The sequence below is a fragment of the Oncorhynchus masou genome, unplaced genomic scaffold (assembly GCF_036934945.1).
Source record: "Oncorhynchus masou masou isolate Uvic2021 unplaced genomic scaffold, UVic_Omas_1.1 unplaced_scaffold_487, whole genome shotgun sequence".
In the NCBI taxonomy this organism is placed as follows: Eukaryota; Metazoa; Chordata; class Actinopteri; order Salmoniformes; family Salmonidae; genus Oncorhynchus; species Oncorhynchus masou.
In genome coordinates, this window is record NW_027011265.1 from 486070 (window position 1) to 503913 (window position 17844).

The following is a 17844-nucleotide window of genomic DNA, read 5'->3' on the forward strand; positions in this document are numbered from 1 at the left end:
TCTCTCTTGTCTATGTTCGTCTCTGTCTATTCGTCTCTGTCTATGTTCGTCTCTGTCTATGTTCGTCTCTGTCTATGTTCGTCTCTGTCTATGTTCGTCTCTGTCTATGTTCGTCTCTGTCTCTGTTCGTCTTTGTCTCTGTCTATGTTCGTCTCTGTCTCTGTCTAAGATCGTGTCTGTCTCTGTCTATGTTCGTCTCCGTCTCTGTCTATGATCGTGTCTGTCTCTGTCTGTTCGTGTCTGTCTATGTTTGTCTCTGTCTCTGTCTATGTTCGTCTCTGTTCGTCTCTGTCTATGTTCGTCTCTGTCTCTGTCTATGTTCGTCTCTGTCTATGTTCGTCTCTGTCTATGTTCGTCTCTGTCTCTGTCTATGTTCGTCTCTGTCTCTGTCTATGTACGTCTCTGTTTCTGTCTCTGTCTATGTTCGTGTCTGTCTCTGTCTCTGTTCGTCTCTGTCTCTGTCTCTGTTCGTCTCTGTCTCTGTTCGTCTCTGTCTCTGTTCGTCTCTGTCTCTGTTCGTCTCTGTCTCTGTTCGTCTCTGTCTTTGTTCATGTCTGTCTATGTTCGTGTCTGTCTCTGTCTATGTTCGTGTCATTCTCTGTCTATGTTCGTCTCTGTCTATGTTCGTGGCTGTCTCTTTCTATGTTCGTGTCATTCTCTGTCTGTGTTCGTCTCTGTCTATGTTCGTGTCTGTCTCTGTCTATGTTCGTGTCTGTCTCTGTCTATGTTCGTCTCTGTCTATGTTCGCCTCTGTCTATGTTCGTCTCTGTCTATGTCTCTGTCTATGTTCGTCTCTGTCTCTGTCTATGTTCGTCTCTGTCTATGTTCGTCTCTGTCTCTGTCCCTGTTTGTCTCTGTCCCTGTTTGTCTCTGTCCCTGTTTGTCTCTGTCCCTGTTCGTCTCTGTCTATGTTCGTCTCTGTCTATGTTCGTGTCTGTCTGTCTCTGTCTATGTTCGTCTCTGTCTATGTTCGTCTCTGTCTCTGTTCGTCTCTGTCTCTGTTCGTCTCTGTCTCTGTTCGTCTCTGTCTCTGTTCGTCTCTGTCTCTGTCTATGTTCGTCTCTGTCTCTGTTCGTCTCTGTTCGTCTATGTTCGTGTCTGTCTCTCTTCGTCTATGTTCGTCTCTGTCCATGTTCGTCTCTGTCTATGTTCGTCTCTGTCTATGTTCGTCTCTGTCTCTGTCTATGTTCGTCTCTGTCTCTGTCTATGTTCGTCTCTGTCTATGTTCGTCTCTGTCTATGTTCGTCTCTGTCTATGTTCGTCTCTGTCTCTGTTCGTCTTTGTCTCTGTCTATGTTCGTCTCTGTCTCTGTTCGTTTTTGTCTCTGTCTATGTTCGTCTCTGTCTCTGTCTAAGATCGTGTCTGTCTCTGTCTATGTTCGTCTCTGTCTCTGTCTATGTTCGTCTATGTTTGTCTCTGTCTATGTTCGTCTCTGTCTCTGTTCGTGTCTGTCTCTGTTCGTCTTTGTCTCTGTCTCTGTCTCTGTTCGTGTCTGTCTCTGTTCGTCTTTGTCTCTGTCTATGTTTGTCTCTGTCTCTGTCTAAGATCGTGTCTGTCTCTGTCTATGTTCGTCTCTGTCTCTGTCTATGTTCGTCTATGTTTGTCTCTGTCTCTGTTCGTCTCTGTCTCTGTTCGTCTCTGTCTCTGTTCGTCTCTGTCTCTGTTCGTCTCTGTCTCTGTTCGTCTCTGTTTCTGTTCGTCTCTGTCTCTGTTCGTCTCTGTCTCTGTTCGTCTCTGTTTCTGTTCGTCTCTGTCTCTGTTCGTCTCTGTCTCTGTCTATGTTCGTCTCTGTCTATGTTCGTCTCTCTCTGTTCGTCTCTGTCTATGTTCGTCTCTGTCTATGTTCGTCTCTGTCTCTGTTCGTCTTTGTCTCTGTCTATGTTCGTCTCTGTCTCTGTTCGTTTTTGTCTCTGTCTATGTTTGTCTCTGTCTCTGTCTAAGATCGTGTCTGTCTCTGTCTATGTTCGTCTCTGTCTCTGTCTATGTTCGTCTATGTTTGTCTCTGTCTATGTTCGTCTCTGTCTCTGTCTCTGTTCGTCTCTGTCTCTGTTCGTCTCTGTCTCTGTTCGTCTCTGTCTATGTTCGTGTCTGTCTGTCTCTGTCTATGTTCGTCTCTGTCTATGTTCGTCTCTGTCTCTGTTCGTCTCTGTCTCTGTTGTCTCTGTTTCTGTTCGTCTCTGTCTCTCGTCTCTGTCTATGTTCGTCTCTGTCTTGTCTCTGTCTATGTTCGTCTCTGGCTCTGTTCGTCTCTGTCTATGTTCGTCTCTGTCTATGTTCATCTCTGTCTATGTTCGTCTCTGTCTATGTTCGTCTCTGTCTCTGTTCGTCTTTGTCTCTGTCTCTGTCTATGTTCGTCTCTGTCTCTGTTCGTCTTTGTCTCTGTCTATGTTCGTCTCTGTCTCTGTCTAAGATCGTGTCTGTCTCTGTCTATGTTCGTCTCCGTCTCTGTCTATGATTGTGTCTGTCTCTGTCTGTTCGTCTCTGTCTATGTTCGTCTCTGTCTCTGTCTATGATTGTGTCTGTCTCTGTTCGTCTCTGTCTATGTTCGTCTCCGTCTCTGTCTATGATCGTGTCTGTCTATAATCGTGTCTGTCTATGATCGTGTCTGTCTATGTTCGTCTCTGTCTATGTTCGTCTCTGTCTATGTTCGTCTCTGTCTATGTTCGTCTCTGTCTATGTTCGTCTCTGTCTATGTTCGTCTCTGTCTATGTTGGTCTCTGTCTCTGTCTATGTTCGTCTCTGTCTCTGTCTATGTACGTCTCTGTCTCTGTTTCTGTCTCTGTCTATGTTCGTGTCTGTCTCTGTCCCTGTTCGTCTCTGTCTCTCTCTCTGTTCGTCTCTGTCTCTCTCTCTGTTCGTCTCTGTCTCTGTTCGTCTCTGTCTCTGTTCGTCTCTGTCTCTGTTTGTCTCTGTCTCTGTTCGTCTCTGTCTCTGTTCGTCTCTGTCTCTGTCTATGTTCGTCTATGTTCGTCTCTGTCTATGTTCGCATCTGTCTATGTTCGTCTCTGTCAATGTCTCTGTCTATGTTCATGTCTGTCTCTGTCTATGTTCGTGTCATTCTCTGTCTATGTTCGTCTCTGTCTATGTTCGTGTCTGTCTCTGTCTATGTCTATGTTCGTCTCTGTCTATGTTCGTCTCTGTCTATGTTCATCTCTGTCTATGTTCGTCTCTGTCTATGTTCGTGTCTGTCTCTGTCTATGTTCGTCTCTGTCTATGTTCGTCTCTGTCTCTGTCTATGTTCGTCTATGTTCGTCTCTGTCTATGTTCGCATCTGTCTATGTTCGTCTCTGTCAATGTCTCTGTCTATGTTCGTCTCTGTCTCTGTCTATGTTCGTCTCTGTCTATGTTCGTCTCTGTCTCTGTCCCTGTTCGTCTCTGTCCCTGTTCGTCTCTGTCTCTGTTCGTCTCTGTCTATGTTTGTGTCTGTCTGTCTCTGTCTATGTTCGTCTCTGTCTATGTTCGTCTCTGTCTCTGTTCGTCTCTGTCTATGTCTCTGTCTATGTTCGTCTCTGTCTCTGTCTATGTTCGTCTCTGTCTATGTTCGTCTCTGTCTCTGTCCCTGTTTGTCTCTGTCCCTGTTTGTCTCTGTCCCTGTTCGTCTCTGTCTATGTTCGTCTCTGTCTATGTTCGTCTCTGTCTATGTTCGTGTCTGTCTGTCTCTGTCTATGTTCGTCTCTGTCTATGTTCGTCTCTGTCTCTGTTCGTCTCTGTCTCTGTTCGTCTCTGTCTCTGTCTCTGTTCGTCTCTGTCTCTGTTCGTCTCTGTCTCTGTCTATGTTCGTCTCTGTCTCTGTTCGTCTCTGTTCGTCTATGTTCGTGTCTGTCTCTCTTCGTCTATGTTCGTCTCTGTCCATGTTCGTCTCTGTCTATGTTCGTCTCTGTCTATGTTCGTCTCTGTCTCTGTCTATGTTCGTCTCTGTCTCTGTCTATGTTCGTCTCTGTCTATGTTCGTCTCTGTCTATGTTCGTCTCTGTCTCTGTTCGTCTTTGTCTCTGTCTATGTTCGTCTCTGTCTAAGATCGTGTTTGTCTCTGTCTATGTTCGTCTCTGTCTCTGTTCGTGTCTGTCTCTGTTCGTCTTTGTCTCTGTCTCTGTTCGTGTCTGTCTCTGTTCGTCTTTGTCTCTGTCTATGTTTGTCTCTGTCTCTGTCTAAGATCGTGTCTGTCTCTGTCTATGTTCGTCTCTGTCTCTGTCTATGTTCGTCTATGTTTGTCTCTGTCTATGTTCGTCTCTGTCTCTGTCCCTGTTCGTCTCTGTCTCTGTTCGTCTCTGTCTCTGTTCGTCTCTGTCTATGTTCGTCTCTGTTTCTGTTCGTCTCTGTCTCTGTTCGTCTCTGTCTCTCTGTCTCTGTTCGTCTCTGTTTCTGTTCGTCTCTGTCTCTGTTCGTCTCTGTCTCTGTCTATGTTGTCTCTGTCTATGTTTCTATGTTCGTCTCTGGCTCTGTTCGTCTCTGTCTATGTTCGTCTCTGTCTCTGTTCGTCTTTGTCTCTGTCTATGTTCGTCTCTGTCTCTGTTCGTTTTTGTCTCTGTCTATGTTTGTCTCTGTCTCTGTCTAAGATCGTGTCTGTCTCTGTCTATGTTCGTCTCTGTCTCTGTCTATGTTCGTCTATGTTTGTCTCTGTCTATGTTCGTCTCTGTCTCTGTCCCTGTTCGTCTCTGTCTCTGTTCGTCTCTGTCTCTGTTCGTCTCTGTCTATGTTCGTGTCTGTCTGTCTCTGTCTATGTTCGTCTCTGTCTATGTTCGTCTCTGTCTATGTTCGTCTCTGTCTCTGTTCGTCTCTGTTTCTGTTCGTCTCTGTCTCTGTTCGTCTCTGTCTCTGTCTATGTTCGTCTCTGTCTATGTTCGTCTCTGGCTCTGTTCGTCTCTGTCTATGTTCGTCTCTGTCTATGTTCATCTCTGTCTATGTTCGTCTCTGTCTATGTTCGTCTCTGTCTCTGTTCGTCTTTGTCTCTGTCTCTGTCTATGTTCGTCTCTGTCTCTGTTCGTCTTTGTCTCTGTCTATGTTCGTCTCTGTCTCTGTCTAAGATCGTGTCTGTCTCTGTCTATGTTCGTCTCCGTCTCTGTCTATGATTGTGTCTGTCTCTGTCTGTTCGTCTCTGTCTATGTTCGTCTCTGTCTCTGTCTATGATCGTGTCTGTCTCTGTTCGTCTCTGTCTATGTTCGTCTCTGTCTCTGTCTATGATCGTGTCTGTCTATGATCGTGTCTGTCTATGATCGTGTCTGTCTATGTTCGTCTCTGTCTATGTTCGTCTCTGTCTATGTTCGTCTCTGTCTATGTTCGTCTCTGTCTATGTTCGTCTCTGTCTATGTTCGTCTCTGTCTATGTTGGTCTCTGTCTCTGTCTATGTTCGTCTCTGTCTCTGTCTATGTTCGTCTCTGTCTCTGTTTCTGTCTCTGTCTATGTTCGTGTCTGTCTCTGTCCCTGTTCGTCTCTGTCTCTCTCTCTGTTCGTCTCTGTCTCTCTCTCTGTTCGTCTCTGTCTCTGTTCGTCTCTGTCTCTGTTCGTCTCTGTCTCTGTTTGTCTCTGTCTCTGTTCGTCTCTGTCTCTGTTCGTCTCTGTCTTTGTTCATGTCTGTCTATGTTCGTGTCTGTCTCTGTCTATGTTCGTGTCTGTCTCTGTCTATGTTCGTCTCTGTCTATGTTCGTGTCTGTCTCTGTCTATGTCTATGTTCGTCTCTGTCTATGTTCGTCTCTGTCTATGTTCGTCTCTGTCTATGTTCATCTCTGTCTATGTTCGTCTCTGTCTATGTTCGTGTCTGTCTCTGTCTATGTTCGTCTCTGTCTATGTTCGTCTCTGTCTCTGTCTATGTTCGTCTATGTTCGTCTCTGTCTATGTTCGCATCTGTCTATGTTCGTCTCTGTCAATGTCTCTGTCTATGTTCGTCTCTGTCTCTGTCTATGTTCGTCTCTGTCTATGTTCGTCTCTGTCTCTGTCCCTGTTCGTCTCTGTCTCTGTTCGTCTCTGTCTATGTTTGTGTCTGTCTGTCTCTGTCTATGTTCGTCTCTGTCTATGTTCGTCTCTGTCTCTGTTCGTCTCTGTCTCTGTCTCTGTTCGTCTCTGTCTCTGTTCGTCTCTGTCTCTGTCCCTGTTCGTCTCTGTCTCTGTTCGTCTCTGTCTCTGTCTCTGTTCGTCTCTGTCTCTGTTCGTCTCTGTCTGTCTGTTCTGTCTCTGTCCTGTTCGTCTCTGTCTCTGTTGTCTCTGTCTATGTTCGTCTCTGTGTCTATGTTCGTCTCTGTCTATGTTCGTCTCTGTCTATGTTCGTCTCTGTCTCTGTTCGTCTCTGTCTCTGTTCGTCTCTGTCTCTGTTCGTCTCTGTCTCTGTCTATGTTCGTCTCTGTCTCTCTTCGTCTATGTTCGTCTCTGTCTATGTTCGTCTCTGTCTATGTTCGTCTCTGTCTCTGTCTATGTTCGTCTCTGTCTATGTTCGTCTCTGTCTATGTTCGTCTCTGTCTATGTTCGTCTCTGTCTCTGTTCGTCTCTGTCTCTGTTCGTCTCTGTCTCTGTCTCTGTCTATGTTCGTCTCTGTCTCTGTTCGTCTTTGTCTCTGTCTATGTTCGTCTCTGTCTCTGTTCGTCTCTGTTCGTCTATGTTCGTGTCTGTCTCTCTTCGTCTATGTTCGTCTCTGTCCATGTTCGTCTCTGTCTATGTTCGTCTCTGTCTATGTTCGTCTCTGTCTCTGTCTATGTTCGTCTCTGTCTCTGTCTATGTTCGTCTCTGTCTATGTTCGTCTCTGTCTATGTTCGTCTCTGTCTCTGTTCGTCTTTGTCTCTGTCTATGTTCGTCTCTGTCTAAGATCGTGTTTGTCTCTGTCTATGTTCGTCTCTGTCTCTGTTCGTGTCTGTCTCTGTTCGTCTTTGTCTCTGTCTATGTTTGTCTCTGTCTCTGTCTAAGATCGTGTCTGTCTCTGTCTATGTTCGTCTCTGTCTCTGTCTATGTTCGTCTATGTTTGTCTCTGTCTATGTTCGTCTCTGTCTCTGTCCCTGTTCGTCTCTGTCTCTGTTCGTCTCTGTCTCTGTTCGTCTCTGTCTATGTTCGTCTCTGTTTCTGTTCGTCTCTGTCTCTGTTCGTCTCTGTCTCTGTTCGTCTCTGTTTCTGTTCGTCTCTGTCTCTGTTCGTCTCTGTCTCTGTCTATGTTCGTCTCTGTCTATGTTCGTCTCTGGCTCTGTTCGTCTCTGTCTATGTTCGTCTCTGTCTCTGTTCGTCTTTGTCTCTGTCTATGTTCGTCTCTGTCTCTGTTCGTTTTTGTCTCTGTCTATGTTTGTCTCTGTCTAAGATCGTGTCTGTCTCTGTCTATGTTCGTCTCTGTCTCTGTCTATGTTCGTCTATGTTTGTCTCTGTCTATGTTCGTCTCTGTCTCTGTCCCTGTTCGTCTCTGTCTCTGTTCGTCTCTGTCTCTGTTCGTCTCTGTCTATGTTCGTCTCTGTCTGTCTCTGTCTCTGTTCTGTCTCTGTCTCTGTCTATGTCTCTGTCTATGTTCGTCTCTGTCTCTGTTCGTCTCTGTTTCTGTTTGTCTCTGTCTCTGTTGTCTGTCTCTGTCTATGTTCGTCTCTGTCTATGTTCGTCTCTGTCTATGTCTCTGTCTCTGTCTCTGTCTATGTTCGTCTCTGTCTTTGTCTCTGTCTCTGTCTATGTTCGTCTCTGTCTCTGTTCGTCTTTGTCTCTGTCTATGTTCGTCTCTGTCTCTGTCTAAGATCGTGTCTGTCTCTGTCTATGTTCGTCTCCGTCTCTGTCTATGATTGTGTCTGTCTCTGTCTGTTCGTCTCTGTCTATGTTCGTCTCTGTCTCTGTCTATGATCGTGTCTGTCTCTGTTCGTCTCTGTCTATGTTCGTCTCCGTCTCTGTCTATGATCGTGTCTGTCTATGATCGTGTCTGTCTATGATCGTGTCTGTCTATGTTCGTCTCTGTCTATGTTCGTCTCTGTCTATGTTCGTCTCTGTCTATGTTCGTCTCTGTCTATGTTCGTCTCTGTCTATGTTGGTCTCTGTCTCTGTCTATGTTCGTCTCTGTCTCTGTCTATGTACGTCTCTGTCTCTGTTTCTGTCTCTGTCTATGTTCGTGTCTGTCTCTGTCCCTGTTCGTCTCTGTCTCTCTCTCTGTTCGTCTCTGTCTCTCTCTCTGTTCGTCTCTGTCTCTGTTCGTCTCTGTCTCTGTTCGTCTCTGTCTCTGTTTGTCTCTGTCTCTGTTCGTCTCTGTCTCTGTTCGTCTCTGTCTTTGTTCATGTCTGTCTATGTTCGTGTCTGTCTCTGTCTATGTTCGTGTCATTCTCTGTCTATGTTCGTCTCTGTCTATGTTCGTGTCTGTCTCTGTCTATGTCTATGTTCGTCTCTGTCTATGTTCGTCTCTGTCTATGTTCGTCTCTGTCTATGTTCATCTCTGTCTATGTTCGTCTCTGTCTATGTTCGTGTCTGTCTCTGTCTATGTTCGTCTCTGTCTATGTTCGTCTCTGTCTCTGTCTATGTTCGTCTATGTTCGTCTCTGTCTATGTTCGCATCTGTCTATGTTCGTCTCTGTCAATGTCTCTGTCTATGTTCGTCTCTGTCTCTGTCTATGTTCGTCTCTGTCTATGTTCGTCTCTGTCTCTGTCCCTGTTCGTCTCTGTCCCTGTTCGTCTCTGTCTCTGTTCGTCTCTGTCTATGTTTGTGTCTGTCTGTCTCTGTCTATGTTCGTCTCTGTCTATGTTCGTCTCTGTTTCTGTTCGTCTCTGTCTCTGTCTCTGTTCGTCTCTGTCTCTGTCTCTGTTCGTCTCTGTCTCTGTCTCTGTTCGTCTCTGTCTCTGTTCGTCTCTGTCTCTGTCTCTGTTCGTCTCTGTCTCTGTTCGTCTCTGTTTCTGTCCCTGTTCGTCTCTGTCCCTGTTCGTCTCTGTCTATGTTTGTGTCTGTCTGTCTCTGTCTATGTTCGTCTCTGTCTATGTTCGTCTCTGTCTCTGTTCGTCTCTGTCTCTGTCTCTGTTCGTCTCTGTCTCTGTCTCTGTTCGTCTCTGTCTCTGTCTCTGTTCGTCTCTGTCTCTGTTCGTCTCTGTCTCTGTCTCTGTTCGTCTCTGTCTCTGTTCGTCTCTGTTTCTGTCCCTGTTCGTCTCTGTCCCTGTTCGTCTCTGTCTCTGTTCGTCTCTGTCTATGTTCGTCTCTGTCTATGTTCGTCTCTGTCTATGTTCGTCTCTGTCTATGTTCGTCTCTGTCTCTGTTCGTCTCTGTCTCTGTTCGTCTCTGTCTCTGTTCGTCTCTGTCTCTGTCTATGTTCGTCTCTGTCTCTCTTCGTCTATGTTCGTCTCTGTCTATGTTCGTCTCTGTCTATGTTCGTCTCTGTCTCTGTCTATGTTCGTCTCTGTCTATGTTCGTCTCTGTCTATGTTCGTCAATGTCTATGTTCGTCTCTGTCTCTGTTCGTCTCTGTCTCTGTTCGTCTCTGTCTCTGTTCGTCTCTGTCTCTGTCTCTGTCTATGTTCGTCTCTGTCTCTGTTCGTCTTTGTCTCTGTCTATGTTCGTCTCTGTCTCTGTCTAAGATCGTGTCTGTCTCTGTCTATGTTTGTCTCTGTCTCTGTCTATGTTCGTCTATGTTTGTCTCTGTCTATGTTCGTCTCTGTCTCTGTTCGTCTTTGTCTCTGTCTATGTTCGTCTCTGTCTCTGTCTCTGTTCGTGTCTGTCTATGTTCGTCTCTGTCTCTGTTCGTCTATGTTCGTCTCTGTCTCTGTTCGTCTATGTTTGTCTCTGTCTATGTTCGTCTCTGTCTATGTTCGTCTCTGTCTCTGTCTATGTTCGTGTCTGTCTCTGTCTATGTTCGTCTCTGTCTCTGTCTATGTTTGTGTCTGTCTATGTTTGTGTCTGTCTCTGTCTATGTTCGTCTCTGTCTATGTCTCTGTCTATGTTTGTCTCTGTCTCTGTCAATGTTCGTCTCTGTCTATATTTGTCTATGTTTGTGTCTATGTTCATGTCTGTCTATGTTCGTCTATGTTCGTCTCTGTCTCTGTCTATGTTCGTGTCTGTCTATGTTCGTGTCTGTCTCTGTCTATGTTCGTCTCTGTCTCTGTCTATGTTTGTCTCTGTCTCTGTCTATGTTCGTCTCTGTCTCTGTCTATGTTCGTGTCTGTCTATGTTCGTGTCTGTCTCTGTCTATGTTCGTCTCTGTCTCTGTCTATGTTTGTCTCTGTCTCTGTCTATGTTCGTCTCTGTCTATATTTGTCTATGTTTGTGTCTATGTTCATGTCTGTCTCTGTCGATGTTCGTGTCTGTCTCTGTCGAAGTTCGTGTCTGTCTCTGTCGATGTTCGTGTCTGTCACTGTCTATATTCGTGTCTATATCTGTGTCTGTCTATGTTCGTGTCTATATCTGTCTCTGTCTATGTTCGTGTCTATATCTGTGTCTGTCTATGTTCGTGTCTGTTTTGGTGGCAAGATGAGTGAATATATTTCTTCCCCCCTAGATATTCTCAGTCAAAACTTGGGTAAGTGTTGTCTCTGTTTATTATATTCATGTAATGTTGAACATTATCAAAGGAAATAGAGGAAATTACCCATAATTCTGCATAAGGAGGTCAGAATAGAGAGGATGTAGTCTGTCTTCATGTTCTAGTACCCATAATACATCATGTTTTATCTACTGTCTACAGAGGAGGTCAGAATAGAGAGGATGTAGTCTGTCTTCATGTTCTAGTACCCATAATGCATCATGTTTAATCTACTGTCTACAGAGGAGGTCAGAATAGAGAGGATGTAGTCTGTCTTCATGTTCTAGTACCCATAATACATCATGTTTTATCTACTGTCTACAGAGGAGGTCAGAATAGAGAGGATGTTGTCTGTCTTCATGTTCTAGTACCCATAATGCAGCATGTTTTTATCTTCTGTCTACAGAGAAGGTTATAAAACAGAGGGGTGAGTTTGAAAGTCTGTCTTTCTCCAACTTCATGTTCTAGTACCCATAATGCATCATGTTTTATCTACTGTCTACAGAGGAGGTCAGAATAGAGAGGATGTAGTCTGTCTTCATGTTCTTGTACCCATAATACATCATGTTTTATCTACTGTCTACAGACAAGGTCACAACAGAGTGTTCCATAAAACCCAACTCTATTACATCAACAATAGACTGAGATATCAGCCATACATACCTATATAGACCTATAGACACTATATAGACCTATAGACACAATATAGACACTACAGTGCCTTGCGAAAGTATTCAGCCCCCTTGAACTTTGCGACCTTTTGCCACATTTCAGGCTTCAAACATAAAGATATAAAACTGTATTTTTTTGTGAAGAATCAACAAGTGGGACACAATCATGAAGTGTAACGACATTTATTGGATATTTCAAACTTTTTTAACAAATCAAAACCTGAAAATTGGGCGTGCGAAATTATTCAGCCCCCTTAAGTTAATACTTTGTAGTGCCACCTTTTACTGCGATTACAGCTGTAAGTCGCTTGGGGTATGTCTCTATCAGTTTTGCACATCGAGAGACTGAAATGTGAATGACCAGAGTAAGAACCTCTCTCCCTCTGGTTACCTATCACTGGAATATAAACCTTATCTAGTCTATCACCTGGGTAAGAACCTCTCTACCTCTGGTTACATATCACTGGAATATAAACCTTATCTAGTCTATCACCTGGGTAAGAACCTCTCTACTGACTGTACTGGGTAGAGAGGAACCAGGCTCTGAGGGGTGACCAGTCCTCTACTGGCTGTACTGGGTAGACCAGAGGAACCAGGCTCTGAGGGGTGACCAGTCCTCTACTGGCTGTACTGGGTAGACCAGAGGAACCAGGCTCTGAGGGGTGACCAGTCCTCTACTGGCTGTACTGGGTAGACCAGAGGAACCAGGCTCTGGGGGGTGACCAGTCCTCTACTGGCTGTACTGGGTAGACCAGAGGAACCAGGCTCTGAGGGGTGACCAGTCCTCTACTGGCTGTTCTGGGTAGAGAGGAACCAGGCTCTGAGGAGGTACCAGCAGGGTTTGATAATAACATGATGGTTTTAGGTGTCAACATGTCTAATAACTGATTATCTGTTTTTTGCCAACATCCACAGATTCAAATGAGGAAGAACGTTACCTTTGTAAGTAGTGTGTTTGTGTCTGATGTACCTACCTGTCTGTCTGTCTGTCTGTCTGTCTGTCTGTCTGTTCCTGTCTATCTATGTATCTGTGCATGTGTCAGACAGAGACAGACAGAGACAGACAGAGACATACCCAGACACATACCCAGACACATACCCAGACACATACCCAGACACATACCCAGACACATACCCAGACACATACCCAGACACATACCCAGACACATACCCAGACACATACCCAGACACATACCCAGACACATACCCAGACACATACCCAGACACATACCCAGACACATACCCAGACACATACCCAGACACATAGAAAGACAGACGGGTACATAGACAGACAGACAATGTAATCGTCTGTCTGTCTGTCTATTTTCCCATCTGTCTGTCTCTGTGCCCGTCTGTCTGTGTGCCCGTCTGTCTGTGTGCCCGTCTGTCTGTGTGCCCGTCTGTCTCTGTGCCCGTCTGTCTGTGTGCCCGTCTGTCTGTCTAATTTCCTGTTTTGGTGGCGAGTATTATATATATAAATATATTTCTCCCCCCTAGATGTTCTCAGTCAAAACCTGTCTAGACAGCTGGGTAAGTATTGTATCTGTGTTTACTATATTAATGTAGTCTGTCTTCATGTTTTATCTACTGTCTACAGAGGAGGTCAGAATAGAGAGGATGTTGTCTGTCTTCATGTTCTAGTACCCATAATACATCATGTTTTATCTTCTCTGTCTTCTGTTTACAGAGGTCAGAATAGAGAGGATGTAGTCTGTCTTCATGTTCTAGTACCCATAATACATCATGTTTTATCTACTGTCTATAGAGGAGGTCAGAATAGAGAGGATGTAGTCTGTCTTCATGTTCTAGTACCCATAATACATCATGTTTTATCTTCTGTCTTCTATCTACAGAGAAGGTTATAAAACAGAGGGGTGAGTTTGAAAGTCTGTCTTTCTCCAACTTCATGTTCTAGTACCCATAATGCATCATGTTTTATCTACTGTCTACAGACAAGGTCACAAGAGAGTGTTCCATAAAACCCAACTCTATTACATCAACAATAGACTGAGATATCAGCCATACATACCTATATAGACCTATAGACACTATATAGACCTATAGACACAATATAGACACTACAGTGCCTTACGAAAGTATTCAGCCCCCTTGAACTTTGCGACCTTTTGCCACATTTCAGGCTTCAAACATAAAGATATAAAACTGTATTTTTTTGTGAAGAATCAACAACAAGTGGGACACAATCATGAAGTGTAACAACATTTATTGGATATTTCAAACTTTTTTAACAAATCAAAACCTGAAAATTGGGCGTGCGAAATTATTATCAGCATTGAGCCAGGCGGTATTGGCATGTTTCCTACAATATGTACTATAGACTGTTTACTACAGTATGTATGCTATGTTCACTACAGTTCAGCACCTACATAGAGCTGAGTGACTCAGTCATATAGCCTCACCTACATAAAGCTGAGTGACTCAGTCATATAGCCTCACCTACATAAAGCTGAGTGACTCAGTCATATAGCCTCACCTACATAAAGCTGAGTGACTCAGTCATATAGCCTCACCTACATAAAGCTGAGTGACTCAGTCATATAGCCTCAGCACCTACATAAAGCTGAGTGACTCAGTCATATAGCCTCAGCACCTACATAAAGCTGAGTGACTCAGTCATATAGCCTCACCTACATAAAGCTGAGTGACTCAGTCATATAGCCTCATCACCTACATAAAGCTGAGTGACTCAGTCATATAGCCTCACCTACATAAAGCTGAGTGACTCAGTCATATAGCCTCACCTACATAAAGCTGAGTGACTCAGTCATATAGCCTCACCTACATAAAGCTGAGTGACTCAGTCATATAGCCTCACCTACATAAAGCTGAGTGACTCAGTCATATAGCCTCACCACCTACATAAAGCTGAGTGACTCAGTCATATAGCAGCACCTACATAAAGCTGAGTGACTCAGTCATATAGCCTCACCTACATAAAGCTGAGTGACTCAGTCATATAGCAGCACCTACATAAAGCTGAGTGACTCAGTCATATAGCCTCACCTACATAAAGCTGAGTGACTCAGTCATATAGCCTCACCTACATAAAGCTGAGTGACTCAGTCATATAGCCTCACCGACATAAAGCTGAGTGACTCAGTCATATAGCCTCACCTACATAAAGCTGAGTGACTCAGTCATATAGCCTCACCTACATAAAGCTGAGTGACTCAGTCATATAGCCTCACCTACATAAAGCTGAGTGAGTCAGTCATATAGCCTCACCTACATAAAGCTGAGTGACTCAGTCATATAGCCTCACCTACATAAAGCTGAGTGACTCAGTCATATAGCCTCACCGACATAAAGCTGAGTGACTCAGTCATATAGCCTCACCTACATAAAGCTGAGTGACTCAGTCATATAGCCTCACCTACATAAAGCTGAGTGGCTCAGTCATGTAGCCTCATCACCTACATAAAGCTGAGTGACTCAGTCATATAGCCTCAGCACCTACATAAAGCTGAGTGACTCAGTCATATAGCCTCACCTACATAAAGCTGAGTGACTCAGTCATATAGCCTCACCTACATAAAGCTGAGTGACTCAGTCATATAGCCTCATCACCTACATAAAGCTGAGTGACTCAGTCATATAGCCTCAGCACCTACATAAAGCTGAGTGACTCAGTCATATAGCCTCACCTACATAAAGCTGAGTGACTCAGTCATATAGCCTCACCTACATAGAGCTGAGTGACTCAGTCATATAGCCTCACCTACATAAAGCTGAGTGACTCAGTCATATAGCCTCACCTACATAAAGCTGAGTGACTCAGTCATATAGCCTCACCTACATAAAGCTGAGTGACTCAGTCATATAGCCTCACCTACATAAAGCTGAGTGACTCAGTCATATAGCCTCACCTACATAAAGCTGAGTGACTCAGTCATATAGCCTCAGCACCTACATAAAGCTGAGTGACTCAGTCATATAGCCTCACCTACATAAAGCTGAGTGACTCAGTCATATAGCCTCACCTACATAAAGCTGAGTGACTCAGTCATATAGCCTCAGCACCTACATAAAGCTGAGTGACTCAGTCATATAGCCTCACCTACATAAAGCTGAGTGACTCAGTCATATAGCCTCATCACCTACATAAAGCTGAATGACTCAGTCATATAGCCTCATCACCTACATAAAGCTGAGTGACTCAGTCATATAGCCTCACCTACATAAAGCTGAGTGACTCAGTCATATAGCCTCAGCACCTACATAAAGCTGAGTGACTCAGTCATATAGCCTCACCTACATAAAGCTGAATGACTCAGTCATATAGCCTCAGCACCTACATAAAGCTGAGTGACTCAGTCATATAGCCTCACCACCTACATAAAGCTGAGTGACTCAGTCATGTAGCCTCACCTACATAAAGCTGAGTGACTCAGTCATATAGCCTCACCTACATAAAGCTGAGTGACTCAGTCATATAGCCTCAGCACCTACATAAAGCTCAGTGACTCAGTCATGTAGCCTCATCACCTACATAAAGCTGAGTGACTCAGTCATATAGCCTCATCACCTACATAAAGCTGAGTGACTCAGTCATGTAGCCTCATCACCTACATAAAGCTGAGTGACTCAGTCATATAGCCTCACCTACATAAAGCTGAGTGACTCAGTCATATAGCCTCACCTACATAAAGCTGAGTGACTCAGTCATATAGCCTCAGCACCTACATAAAGCTGAGTAACTCAGTCATATAGCCTCAGCACCTACATAAAGCTCAGTGACTCAGTCATGTAGCCTCATCACCTACATAAAGCTGAGTGACTCAGTCATATAGCCTCATCACCTACATAAAGCTGAGTGACTCAGTCATGTAGCCTCATCACCTACATAAAGCTGAGTGACTCAGTCATATAGCCTCACCTACATAAAGCTGAGTGACTCAGTCATATAGCCTCACCTACATAAAGCTGAGTGAGTCAGTCATATAGCCTCACCTACATAAAGCTGAGTGAGTCAGTCATATAGCCTCACCTACATAAAGCTGAGTGACTCAGTCATATAGCCTCACCTACATAAAGCTGAGTGAGTCAGTCATATAGCCTCACCTACATAAAGCTGAGTGACTCAGTCATATAGCCTCAGCACCTACATAAAGCTGAGTGACTCAGTCATATAGCCTCAGCACCTACATAAAGCTGAGTGACTCAGTCATATAGCCTCACCTACATAAAGCTGAGTGACTCAGTCATATAGCCTCACCTACATAAAGCTGAGTGACTCAGTCATATAGCCTCACCTACATAAAGCTGAGTGACTCAGTCATATAGCCTCACCTACATAAAGCTGAGTGACTCAGTCATATAGCCTCATCACCTACATAAAGCTGAGTGACTCAGTCATATAGCCTCATCACCTACATAAAGCTGAGTGACTCAGTCATGTAGCCTCATCACCTACATAAAGCTGAGTGACTCAGTCATATAGCCTCACCTACATAAAGCTGAGTGACTCAGTCATATAGCCTCACCTACATAAAGCTGAGTGACTCAGTCATATAGCCTCAGCACCTACATAAAGCTGAGTAACTCAGTCATATAGCCTCAGCACCTACATAAAGCTCAGTGACTCAGTCATGTAGCCTCATCACCTACATAAAGCTGAGTGACTCAGTCATATAGCCTCATCACCTACATAAAGCTGAGTGACTCAGTCATGTAGCCTCATCACCTACATAAAGCTGAGTGACTCAGTCATATAGCCTCACCTACATAAAGCTGAGTGACTCAGTCATATAGCCTCAGCACCTACATAAAGCTGAGTGACTCAGTCATATAGCCTCACCTACATAAAGCTGAGTGAGTCAGTCATATAGCCTCACCTACATAAAGCTGAGTGACTCAGTCATATAGCCTCACCTACATAAAGCTGAGTGAGTCAGTCATATAGCCTCACCTACATAAAGCTGAGTGACTCAGTCATATAGCCTCAGCACCTACATAAAGCTGAGTGACTCAGTCATATAGCCTCAGCACCTACATAAAGCTGAGTGACTCAGTCATATAGCCTCACCTACATAAAGCTGAGTGACTCAGTCATATAGCCTCACCTACATAAAGCTGAGTGACTCAGTCATATAGCCTCAGCACCTACATAAAGCTGAGTGACTCAGTCATATAGCCTCAGCACCTACATAAAGCTGAGTGACTCAGTCATATAGCCTCACCTACATAAAGCTGAGTGACTCAGTCATATAGCCTCAGCACCTACATAAAGCTGAGTGACTCAGTCATATAGCCTCACCTACATAAAGCTGAGTGACTCAGTCATATAGCCTCACCTACATAAAGCTGAGTGACTCAGTCATATAGCCTCAGCACCTACATAAAGCTGAGTGACTCAGTCATATAGCCTCATCACCTACATAAAGCTGAATGACTCAGTCATATAGCCTCATCACCTACATAAAGCTGAGTGACTCAGTCATATAGCCTCACCTACATAAAGCTGAGTGACTCAGTCATATAGCCTCAGCACCTACATAAAGCTGAGTGACTCAGTCATATAGCCTCACCTACATAAAGCTGAATGACTCAGTCATATAGCCTCAGCACCTACATAAAGCTGAGTGACTCAGTCATGTAGCCTCACCTACATAAAGCTGAGTGACTCAGTCATATAGCCTCACCTACATAAAGCTGAGTGACTCAGTCATATAGCCTCAGCACCTACATAAAGCTCAGTGACTCAGTCATGTAGC

The 17844-nt window shown here is 44.4% G+C and overlaps 1 protein-coding gene across 25 annotated transcripts in view; it reads left to right on the plus strand.

The window, feature by feature from the left end:
• LOC135535382 (butyrophilin subfamily 1 member A1-like) overlaps positions 1-17844 on the plus strand; it is a 154508-nt gene that overhangs the window by 99411 nt on the left and 37253 nt on the right. The window contains exons 3-7 of one of the 25 annotated variants that reach the window (XM_064962059.1): positions 10416-10436; positions 10846-10866; positions 12026-12052; positions 12608-12640; positions 12964-12984. The exons of the other annotated variants lie outside the window; for them this stretch is intronic. Coding sequence (XP_064818131.1) covers positions 10416-10436; positions 10846-10866; positions 12026-12052; positions 12608-12640; positions 12964-12984 — 123 coding nt within the window. The remainder of the gene's footprint in view (positions 1-10415; positions 10437-10845; positions 10867-12025; positions 12053-12607; positions 12641-12963; positions 12985-17844) is intronic. 25 annotated transcript variants of the gene reach the window in all.